The sequence below is a fragment of the Thecamonas trahens genome (assembly GCF_000142905.1).
Source record: "Thecamonas trahens ATCC 50062 unplaced genomic scaffold supercont1.15, whole genome shotgun sequence".
Lineage (NCBI taxonomy): Eukaryota > Apusomonadida > Apusomonadidae > Thecamonas > Thecamonas trahens.
In genome coordinates this window covers 14,164-24,779 of record NW_013657665.1, presented here as the reverse complement: position 1 = coordinate 24,779, position 10,616 = coordinate 14,164, and the positions used below count along the sequence as shown (strand labels likewise).

The following is a 10,616-nucleotide window of genomic DNA, read 5'->3' as shown; positions in this document are numbered from 1 at the left end:
ACCACCCACCCACATACACACACACACACACACACACACACACACACACACACACACACACACACACACACACACACACATATACCGTGAGTCCAACCAGCCTCCACCCCCCCATCCTCCTCCTCCCCGTCCCCCCCTCCCCCGCCCACTTTACACATTCCCTCTCACCTCACCCCCACCCCGCCACCCCCAGCTCAACCAAACCCCCCACCCACCACTTACAATAGGTTGTGTCATCGCCTCTCCAGTCTCCGACATGGCTGCCCTCTGGAGAATACAACAAGACAGATGCCACAGGCCTGGCCCCTCTGGCCTGCGAGACCGACCGTCGCTCGAACCGACCGACCGACCGACCGAACCAACCGAACCGACCATTAGCCGAGTCGCCGAGTCGTCGTCGGCGAGCGGAAAAAGGTCGTGCGCCGCAAGCATGGCCGCCACCGACTGACCTCTGCCTGCCACCAACGGCCACAGCCAAGGAGGTCATGGTCGTAGGTGTATTCCCTCGTCTCACACACGAGAAAGTACGTACCAGACACAGCACGCTCTACCCAGTTAGTCTTGAAGTTGGCGCCACTGCCCATGGCGGTGGTTGTTGGCTGACGCTTGGTGTGTTCTTCTGACAATACCCTTTTTTTGGCCCTTCTTCGCTCTGGTTGAACACAGGCCATGATCACAATCGTGTCACTCCCCCTCCCCTCCGCCCTCCTCCCCGCCCTCCGCTCACCCCCCCCCCCCCAACCCCCAACCCTTCGGTCCGCCCACAGCCATGTACCGTATGCGTATGCTACTCTTGGTGGCTGTGTGTATGGTGGCTGTTGCCACTGCTGACGTTCTGCCGCTCTTCCCTGCAGCGACAAAGGTGGCTGACCACGACACGTCGTCGCCGCACCACGATGCGCATCCTGTGGCTGCACGGTTTGCTGACCCGAGCCAGCTGCCGCGGACGGTGCACAAGGTGCACGTTCATCCGGATATGCGGAACACCAACCTGCTCCTCCACGAGATCCCTGTACTCGAGGTGCTCTCGGCCGAAGTGGCGCCCGAGCTCGGCCCGGTCTACGGCCGTGCAGTCTCGGTGAGCCACTCGGACGACGGCTCTGAGCTGATGATTATCGGGCGGGTTGTCGACTCGCCGGACGCACCGCTGACTGCTGAGGACCGTCTCGCCGGCTCGCCGTCGCATTTTGCTTCTGGCGGGCGGTTCTCCCTCCACATCACCAACTCGGGCGAGCACGTCTTTGGCGAGCTCTCGCTCTTTGACCACGACACTGCGTTCCGGTGGGAGACCCAGGCTGATGGCGTCGACGGCCATGTTCTTCTCCGGCGCATCCACATTGATGAGCACATCTGCCGCGAGACGGCACTGGCGGCGGAGGACCCGAACGACGACTACGACCCGGCACGCGACACCATCGCCACCCGCGTCCTCAACCCGCCGCTCCACAACTCCAAGCCCGGCTCGCCGTACGTCATCTTTCTCGACTTTGACGGACACGACGCGTCCGGCTCGGCGTGGGGAAGCATTGTTGCCGGTCCGTACGACATCGACTCCAACACAAACTCGTTCTCGTCGACCGAGCTCGCCCGCATCTCGCAGATCTGGGAGCTTATGGCCGAAGACTACGCGCCATTCGAGATCACCGTCACCACCAACGTTGCCGTCTACAACGCCGTCTCCGAGTCCCGCCGTGTCCGCTGCGTCTTTACCATCACCGACGCGTGGTACCGAACGCCGGCGGCGTCGCCTACGTCGGCGTCTTCTCGCGGTCCAACCAGAACTACCAGCCGTCGTGGGTCTTCACCAGGCGCCTCGGATCAGGCAACGCCATGTTCTGTGGCGAGGCTGGCTCGCACGAGGTCGGCCATAACATGGGTCTCTCCCACGATGGCACCTCGTCGGCCGGCTACTACACCGGCCATGGCTCGGGCATCACCGGCTGGGCCCCCATCATGGGCGTCGGCTACTACCAGGACCTTGTGCAGTGGTCACGCGGTGAGTATGCTGACGCCAGTCAGCAGCAGGATGACCTCGCCATCGTGGGTGGCTCTTCGAACGGCTTTGGCTTCCGCGCCGATGACCACTCCAACTCGCGGACTTCGGGCACAACCCTCAACGACGGCTCAACCCCGGCCGGATCTGGTTTCATCTCGACCCGCACCGACGTCGACTACTTCAAGATCACCATTGGCTCGTCGGGCTCGATGACCTTTACCGTCGAGCCGGCGTCGGCCAACTACTACAACCTCGACATCGAGGCCCGGCTGTACGCCGGCTCTTCACTCGTTTCTACCGTCAACCCTGCATCCGATGTCAAGGCCGTCGTCACATACTCGGGCGTTGCCGGCACTACTTACTACCTCCGTGTCGACGGCGTCGGCAAGGGCTCCCCCACCGGAACCGGATACACCGACTACGGCTCGCTCGGCGAGTACCGCATCCTTTACTCTGGCCCGCCGTCGGGCTCGGGTGCCTCGTGCGGCAACTCGATTGTTGAGGCCGGCGAGCAGTGCGACCCGCCGTCGCAGGCCTGCTGCACCTCGGCGTGCCAGTTCCGTCCGTCGTCGTACACCTGTCGGTCGGCGGTCGGTGTTTGCGATGTGGCTGAGACCTGCACTGGCTCGTCAGCCGGCTGCCCGGCCAATGCTGTGGCGACGGCGGGCACAACTTGCCGCGCATCGACCGGTCCGTGCGACGTGGCCGAGACCTGCAACGGCGTTTCCACGAGCTGCCCTGCGAATGGCTTCCGGCCGTCGTCGTACACCTGCCGCGCGTCGGCGGGCGTGTGCGATGTGGCCGAGACCTGCACTGGCTCGTCAGCAAGCTGCCCGGCCAATGGCTTCCGGTCGAACTCGGTTGTCTGCCGCGCGTCAACAGGCGTGTGTGATGTGGCTGAGACCTGCACTGGCTCATCGGCTTCCTGCCCGGCCAACAGCTTCCGCTCGTCCTCGTACGTCTGCCGCGCCTCAACAGGCGTGTGTGATGTGGCTGAGACCTGCACTGGCTCGTCGGCTTCCTGCCCGGCCAACAGCTTCCGCTCGTCCTCGTACGTCTGCCGCGCCTCAACAGGCGTGTGTGATGTGGCTGAGACTTGCACTGGCTCGTCGGCTTCCTGCCCGGCCAACAGCTTCCGCTCGTCCTCGTACGTCTGCCGCGCCTCAACAGGCGTGTGTGATGTGGCTGAGACTTGCACTGGCTCGTCGGCTTCCTGCCCGGCCAACAGCTTCCGCTCGTCCTCGTACGTCTGCCGCGCCTCAACAGGCGTGTGTGATGTGGCTGAGACCTGCACTGGCTCATCGGCTTCCTGCCCGGCCAACAGCTTCCGGCCGTCCTCGCAAGTCTGCCGCGCATCAGCGGGCACATGCGACGTGGCCGAGACTTGCTCCGGCTCGTCAGCGTCCTGCCCGGCCGACGGCTTTGCGCCAGCCGGCACCTCGTGTAACGACGGTGACGTGTGCTCGTCGCCAGACACATGCGACGGGCCGGAACATGCTCTGGTCCGACGACGTGTGCGTGTGGCAACGGTGTGGTCGAGGCCGGCGAACAGTGCGACGACGGCAACCTGGTCAACGGCGACTGCTGCTCGTCGACTTGCGAGCTCGAGAGCTCGTCAACGGTCTGCCGCCCGGCGGCTGGGCCGTGCGACGTGGCCGAGACCTGCACCGGCTCGTCGCCGACTTGCCCAACAGACAGCCTCGCGTTGTCGGCGACTGTCTGTCGCCCGTCGGTGGGCGCTTGCGACCTAGCCGAGACTTGCACCGGCTCGTCGGCGGCGTGCCCGGTAGATAGCTTCCGTCCGTCGTCGTTCACCTGCCGCGCGTCGGCAGGCGTGTGCGACGTGGCCGAGACTTGCACCGGCTCGTCGGCGGCGTGCCCGGCAGACAGCTTCCAGCCAAACTCGGTTGTCTGCCGCGCGTCGGCCGGGCTTTGCGATGTCGCGGAGACCTGTACCGGTGGCTCGGCGAGCTGCCCGGTCGACAGCTTCCGCAGTTCGGCAACAGTGTGCCGGGCGTCGGGCGGTCCGTGCGATGTGGTCGAGACGTGCCCTGGCAACTCGGCGAGCTGCCCGGCCGATGGATTCCGGCCGTCGTCGCATGTGTGCCGGCCTACTGCCGGTGGATGCGACGTGGCTGAAACCTGCCCTGGCAACGCGGCGGCGTGTCCTGCCGACGGCTTCCGGCCGTCGTCGTATGTCTGCCGGGCTGCAGCCGGGCCGTGCGACAACGCCGAGACTTGCCCGGGCAACTCGGCGGCGTGCCCTGCCGACGGATTCAAGTCGTCGGCTACAGTGTGCCGCCCGGTCGCCGGCGTGTGCGACGTCGAGGAGCGGTGCACTGGCAGCTCGGGCGCGTGTCCGGCCAACGCGAGGCGGGCCGGCGAGGTCTGCCGCTCAGCAGCTGGCAATCTGTGCGACCAGCCCGAGGTGTGCAGTGCGAGCTCGGACGATTGTCCGGCTGACACCTTCCTCCCGCCAGGCACCTCGTGTGACAACGGTTTTGCATGTGACGGCACCAGCGATACCTGTGACGGAAGCGGGCCGAACGCATGCGTCGGGTCGAACCCGGCCGGGTGCCTCTTCACCTGCGGCGACGGCATCCTGGAGGCTGGCGAGCAGTGTGACGACGGGAACACGGACAACGGCGACTGCTGCTCATCCGGATGCCAGTTTGAGCCGACGACCCAGGTGTGCTCGACGCCGACGTGCAACGGGCTGTGCGACGGTGGCGGAACGTGCACTACGCAGCCGTTCTGCTGCCTCACCGACGCACAGTGCGACGATGGGCTCGACTGCACCATCGACACGTGCGGCGGCGACGAGGTGTGCCACAACGACCCAGCGCCTGCAGGCACGAGCTGCGACGACCAGCAGGACTGCACCATCAACGATGCATGCAACGGGATCGACGCGGTGTGCGAGGGCGAGAACAGCTGTCCAGGTGGGTGCGGGCTCAACGGGCTCTGCTGCCACTCGGTCTGCGAGTGCACCTTTGGCTGGGATTCGGACCCGTCGTGCTCGATCGGGCCGGACCCTCTCAACCTCGGCTTTGCCCTCTCGCACGCGCTTGAAAGCACGCGCGAGGGTCGGGCGTACTCGCTGGTGGTCCAGGGCGGCGTCGACATTGTCGTTTCGGTCCGACCGACCCGCGGAGCAAACGGGGCGAGCACCCGGGCCACGTCGGACGTCTTCCTCTACGGCTCGTTCTCGGAAATTCCTGCCAAGGCCGAGGGTCTCGTCATCCACGAGTACCGGTCGGAAGCGCCCGAGCTCGAGGAGCAGTCGTTTGTCATCAACTCGACCCGTTCTGGCCTGCTCTTCATCTCGGTCTTCCGGGCGCCGGGCGTGGCAAGCGTCGACTTTGAAGTCGTGGCCCGTGACATCAACACCGGGCGGGCGGCGCCGTCGTCGCCGATCTCGATCGCCAACGCCAAGGACAAGCCGTGGCTCCTGATTGCAGTCGGCACCGGCCTCGCTGCGTGCTGCCTCCTCACCGTCGCCATCGCCACCGTGTGGAGGCGGCGGTCCAACAAGAGGGCTGCTATGAACTTTGGCACCTACGACGACACCAGCACCATTGCTGGCAACGACATGGAGTTTGAGCTCGCCACACCAGGCCCGGTCGGCTTTGCTGCGATCACGGCTGATTCGCCGCCAGCGCCGGTCAGGCCCGCGGAGGGCGAGACCTGGGAGGCCATCTACGCATTTGCGGGCCGCGAGTCGGACGAGCTCTCATTCACCGTCGGCGACCGGCTCCTAGTCAAAGAGCAGTACGATGACGGATGGGGCTCGGGCAATATGATTGCCACTGGCGCCACTGGCATCTTCCCCATGTCCTATCTCAAGAAGATCGCCAACGAAACCACCACCGCCCGCCCTGCCCCTGTTCCGCGGCGGTAACTGTTTCTCGTTTTGTGGGAAGTAAATAGTATTCTCAAACGAACAACGCGAACCCACGCTGGCGACGAATCAACCACCAACGAACAATCGCCCGACTTTGGTTGGTGGCACTGTGCTCGTTTCCCGCCACACCCACCCACCTACCACACCCACACACCCACACACGCACACGCACACCTCCCCCGCCCCCACTCTTGGTGTTGCACCTCTTTGCCTATCAGCCGTACCTTGCTTGTTCAAGCAAGTAGCTTGTGGTTGTGGTTGCAAGCATGTCGTCTGGTGACTACAAGTACGAGTACGAGTACGAGAGCATGTCCGAGTCGGAGACGGAGACCGAGACGGGGACTGATGAGACTGAGACTGGGAATGATGATACCGATGCTGATTCCGAGGAGAGTGGCGATTACGAGTACGAGTACGAGTACAAGAGCAACGACGATAGCAGTGATGACGATGGTGATAGTGACGAAGAGTCCGGCTACGAGTACGCGTACTATGACGATGATGCTGGCGGTGTGATGATGGCCGGGATCAAGGCTGGCTCGGGCAAGAACGGCGCGGAGAGAGTTCCAGTGCTGGGAAAGAGTCCTTCCGGACTAGAGTTGGATGCACTCAATCGAACTGTCGACGAGATCTGCGAGGTGGCGACGCATGACAAGGAAGAAAAGGTGGCCCTTATCATCCATGCTGATGATGAGAGCGACGGCGCGGTGCCGTTGCTGGAGAGCAGCCGGTCGCGGAGGAAGAAGGCCAAGGCCAAGGCCAAGGCCCGGGCTAAGAAGAAAGCCAAGGCGAGGCAGACAGGCGAGTCAGAGCCGTCGACGACCGACCAAGAGGTGGACAAGGTGGACGTGGTGGTCATCGACCGCAAGCTTGTCGACGACGTCGCGTCGCTGTCGTCGGACGGCATGCACGCGCTGCGGGCCGAAGCGCAGCGAGTGCGGGAAAAGTACCGGCCTGATCGGCGGCCGGCGGTAGGCTCGATGCGTGCCACGGCGCTGTGGTGGATGTTGCTGGCGGCTGCTGCCATTGTGGCGGCGATCTGGATTGTGCTGCCGTTTGACATGCCGCTGGTGGCGACCAAGGACGGGCAGGACGAGACGATGTCGTGGGTGGTCGGCGTAGGCGCGATTGCCGTTGGCCTCGGCATGCTGGTCACCAGCTGCATCCTGCTTTCGGCGACGACAGCGCGCGCCAAGGCGAGCCGTGCCAAGCTTGTGTTCTGGCTCATGGTCGGCCTTACCGTTGCTATCTTTGTGGTCAATGTCGGTGTGTACTACGTGTACTACTCTGACGACTCTGTCTCGCAAGACTCGCTCCGCAACGAGAACGGAATTGTGACGGTCATCAGCATCGCCGTCCTCGCCATCCTGATCATTCCCTGCGTCGTGCTCGTCCGCAACTACTACTCGGACCTGGCCACTTTTGAGCAAGAGTTTACCGGCAGCCGTCGCCGCCGCCGCTCGGTCACCTCAACGTCTTCAGATGACAACTCTTCATACATCCAAGTGTAACAAGGTCAGTGATTAACATGTGGTTGTGCGCGTGCGTTTGTGATGGCGGTGGTGCAGGCGACAGCCTCGGCTCGGACACGGGCATTGGCCGGACCTTGGTTGGGTCTCGGCCGACACTCATCTCCATCCGAGAGGCCAAGTGAAACAACATGTCGGCGAGGCCCGAGCTGGCGTCGTTGGAGAGTCTGGCAGAGTTCAAGGCCAAGCGAGTGCTGGCCAGCTCTGAGAAGAGTAAGTATGTGGCGTTGGAGGGCGAGCTGGCGGGCGAGCGGGCAGTTGTCCGCGTCACCAAGAAGCATCTGCCGTGCTCGGAACTTGCCGAGCTGAGCAAGTGGGCGAGCGGCGAGATGAAGCTTGGGTGCACGCTGCAGAACGATGTGTATGCCAAGTATGATGGTGTGTGTCGTGGCGAGGACGATGCTGGTGCCATCGGCGGAGTCAACGTGGATGTCATCTGCCCAGCGTCTGACAAGCACGTCGCCAAGTACACTGCCGCAGAGATGGTGATGATCAGCGAGACCGGCGAGGCGGCGCGACTGGTGACCGAGGCATATGTGGCTTCGGTTGGCGAAGATGCGCTGGCGTGGGTTTACAACATCCTCGAGGGCAAGGCCGAGGCGGATCGGGTCATCTTTGCCGACGACGACGTCGACACTGGCTTTGTGCTCCTCCCTGACCTCAAGTGGGACGGGGCGAATGCCGAGCAGTTGTATGTGGTAGTCCTCCCGCACCGGCGTGGGATCCGGACGCTGCGATCGCTGCGGGCGGAGCATCTTCCACTGCTGCGCAACATTGCCGGGCCAGGCAAGGCGGCGGTGGCGGCGCACTATGGGGTGCCAGTGAGCGAGCTGCAGGCGTTTGTGCACTACGTGCCGTCCTACTTTCACTTTCACGTCCACATCACGCATGTCAAGTGCGATATTGCCGACGCCTCGCTGGGGCGGGCGCACCTCCTGGACGACGTCATCGGCAACCTTGCGGCGTTTGGCGACGAGTACTACCAGCAGGCAACGCTTGGCTTGCTGCTGCAGCGCGGGTCTGTGCTCGAGGCGGCGCACGCGGCGTACAATGCACGGCCACACGATGTGCCACGGTAAAAGGTCAGTGTATTATTCATTGCCAGAAAACGCCAGGCTGCGAGTACGGCTTGACGCCGCCAAAGCCCTGCTGGCCGATGCCCGGTGCCGGGTTGGTACCGGGCGCGCCAAATGCGCCAAAGCCAGTTGGCGCGGGCGCAGTTGTCTGGGCGCCAAAGGCGCCAAAGCCCGCGGGTGCAGGTGCTTGCTGGGCCGGGCGACCGGCATAGCCTGCGCCGAGGCCGCCGAAGGCCGGGGTGCGGGCGGTGGTCTGCGGGACGTTGACAAAGTAGTTGGGTCCGCCCGAGCCGTCGGCGGTCTTGACCTCGCGAGTGTCAATGGCCTGGATGGAGCCGTCGAGCGACTTGGACGGCTTGGGCGCCTGCTTGGGCGCGGCGTCGTTGACAAAGTCGAGCGAGACGGCAGCCCAGAGGTCGTTCGGGTCAACGTTGGCCTTGGGGACGGCGGCCTGGGCCGGGGCGGCGGGCGCGGCCGTCGAGGTGGGCGCGGCACTTCCGCCAAAGTCGAGCAGGCCTCCGCCCGAGCCCGAGCCCAGCAGCGGGGGGCCGAGGGCGGGCGCAGCCGCCGGGGTAGGCGCGGCTGCCGGAGTGGGCGCGGCCGCCGGCGTCGGAAAGGCGGCGGCAAAGTCACCGAACGGCGCAGCAGCGGCGGGTGCCGGAGCAGGTGCTGTGGCCGGTGTCGGGAAGGCGCCGGCAAAGTCACCGAACGGCGCAGCAGCGGCCGGTGCCGGAGCAGGTGTTGCGGCCGATGTTGGGAAGGCGGCGGCAAAGGTGGCTGGTGCAGGTGCGGGTGGAGCAGCGGCAGGAGTGGGAAAGGCGGCGGCAAAGTCGCCAAAGGCAGCCGGGGCGGCAGCCGGGGCCGGGGCCGGGGCAGGCGCAGGCGCAGGCGCAGGTGCGGCAGAAAAGTCGATGAGGTTGGCGGCGCGGGCCGGCGCGGGCCGGGGCGGCGGCCGGAGCCGGACCACCGAGCGGGGCCGGGGCAGCGACTGGGGCCGGGGCGGCAACCGGCGGCGGAGTCGCCTGACGGGGCACGCGGGCGCGAGCGGGTGCTGTCAGAGTCGTCGTGGCGGGGGCGGGGAGCGGAGCGGTCGTCCGAGTATCGAGAGCTGGTGTAGTGAGCGTCGTCCGAACGGTCGCCGGAGCGGTCGCCGGAGCGGTCACCGGAGGAGCGGCCGTAGCGCGCCGAGCCCTTGCAGACGAGAGGCCGCCCGAGGAGGAGAGGGCGACCGAGTACTTCTTCTTGTTCTCACGGGCCTTCTTGCGCTCGGCACGGAGGCGGGAAGTGTCGTTGAGTAGGTCGACAATGTCCTTTGCGCGATGGCGAACGTTTGCGCCCTGGTCGACGCCCTCGTCGTCGACGTGCTGGAACTTGGCCAGAGTGCGAATGCGGGAGATGGAGTCGTGAGCGTCGTCAATGACCCTCGGCGAGCCGTTGATGATGAGGTACTGCAGCAGCTGGAGGCCCTTGTAGACATGGCGCCAATTCTTGCCATCGGCATCCAGCCGCTTCCACAGCGTCTCCATCAGCTCACGATACTGAGTGTAGTCATGGGTAGCAGCGGCAATGTCCGACATGAGCGATCCTGATGCGCCCCACTTTTCGTTGTTTGTCGCCTCACGAACCTTGACCTGGATCTCTGAGTAGTTCATGACCTTGTTCTGACTGTTGTCGTCACACACGCCACAGGAGTGGGGGGGGGGGGAGGGGGGGGAGGTGAGCCCACAGACCGGAGACGACATAGGCGAGTACAAGGGAGCAGCCGAACCAGTATTGGCAAAGATGGAGGTAGAGACCAAGTGCATGACCATATTGATGATGGGCAGCAAGTCGAGGTCAAGGAGAGGGAGAGAGGGAAGGGCGGAGAGGGATTGGGCGGGGGACCGGGAGGGAAGGACCGGGCAGGTCAGGTCAGCCTGGAGCAGCACCCCCTTGTGGTGGCAAAAAATGCTCTTTCCATCGAATGGGCATGAAAGACCAGCAGCTGTCACTGGTCGTCACCGAGCCGTCACCATTTTAATCAATGGCGAACGTTAAAATAATGCATGGTGGTGGTGGTGGTGGTCATGCCAGGGTTGGGGGGGGGGGGGGGTGGGGGCGGAGCGGGGGAA

General features: G+C 64.6%; 5 protein-coding genes across 5 annotated transcripts in view; 3 read left to right on the top strand and 2 right to left on the bottom strand.

Moving 5' to 3' along the window:
- The window catches only part of AMSG_02462 (small nuclear ribonucleoprotein E), a 917-nt gene extending 628 nt beyond the window's left edge, over window positions 1-289 (bottom strand). The window contains exon 1 of the mRNA XM_013903927.1: window positions 223-289. Within this exon, the coding sequence (XP_013759381.1) occupies window positions 223-258 (36 nt within the window). The 5' untranslated portion in view covers window positions 259-289. The remainder of the gene's footprint in view (window positions 1-222) is intronic.
- Window positions 290-808: 519 nt separating this feature from the next.
- Window positions 809-5,943, top strand: AMSG_02461 (disintegrin; the record flags this gene model as incomplete). Its single annotated transcript, XM_013903926.1, has 3 exons — window positions 809-1,758; window positions 1,809-3,498; window positions 3,537-5,943. 3 exons carry the CDS (start codon window positions 809-811, stop codon window positions 5,895-5,897), a joined length of 5,001 nt encoding a protein of 1,666 aa, XP_013759380.1. The 3' UTR covers window positions 5,898-5,943.
- A 39-nt stretch (window positions 5,944-5,982) lies between these two features.
- Window positions 5,983-7,443, top strand: AMSG_02460 (uncharacterized protein). The gene has a single exon (XM_013903925.1). It carries the CDS (start codon window positions 6,167-6,169, stop codon window positions 7,409-7,411), a length of 1,245 nt encoding a protein of 414 aa, XP_013759379.1. The 5' UTR covers window positions 5,983-6,166; the 3' UTR covers window positions 7,412-7,443.
- Window positions 7,444-7,544: 101 nt separating this feature from the next.
- On the top strand, window positions 7,545-8,518 carry AMSG_02459 (mRNA decapping enzyme). Its single transcript, XM_013903924.1, has one exon. It carries the CDS (start codon window positions 7,561-7,563, stop codon window positions 8,506-8,508), a length of 948 nt encoding a protein of 315 aa, XP_013759378.1. The 5' UTR covers window positions 7,545-7,560; the 3' UTR covers window positions 8,509-8,518.
- A 6-nt stretch (window positions 8,519-8,524) lies between these two features.
- Window positions 8,525-10,157, bottom strand: AMSG_02458 (uncharacterized protein; the record flags this gene model as incomplete). The annotated part of the gene is made up of 2 exons (XM_013903923.1): window positions 8,525-9,493; window positions 9,639-10,157. 2 exons carry the CDS (start codon window positions 10,155-10,157, stop codon window positions 8,525-8,527), a joined length of 1,488 nt encoding a protein of 495 aa, XP_013759377.1.
- Between the last annotated feature and the right edge of the window lie 459 nt (window positions 10,158-10,616).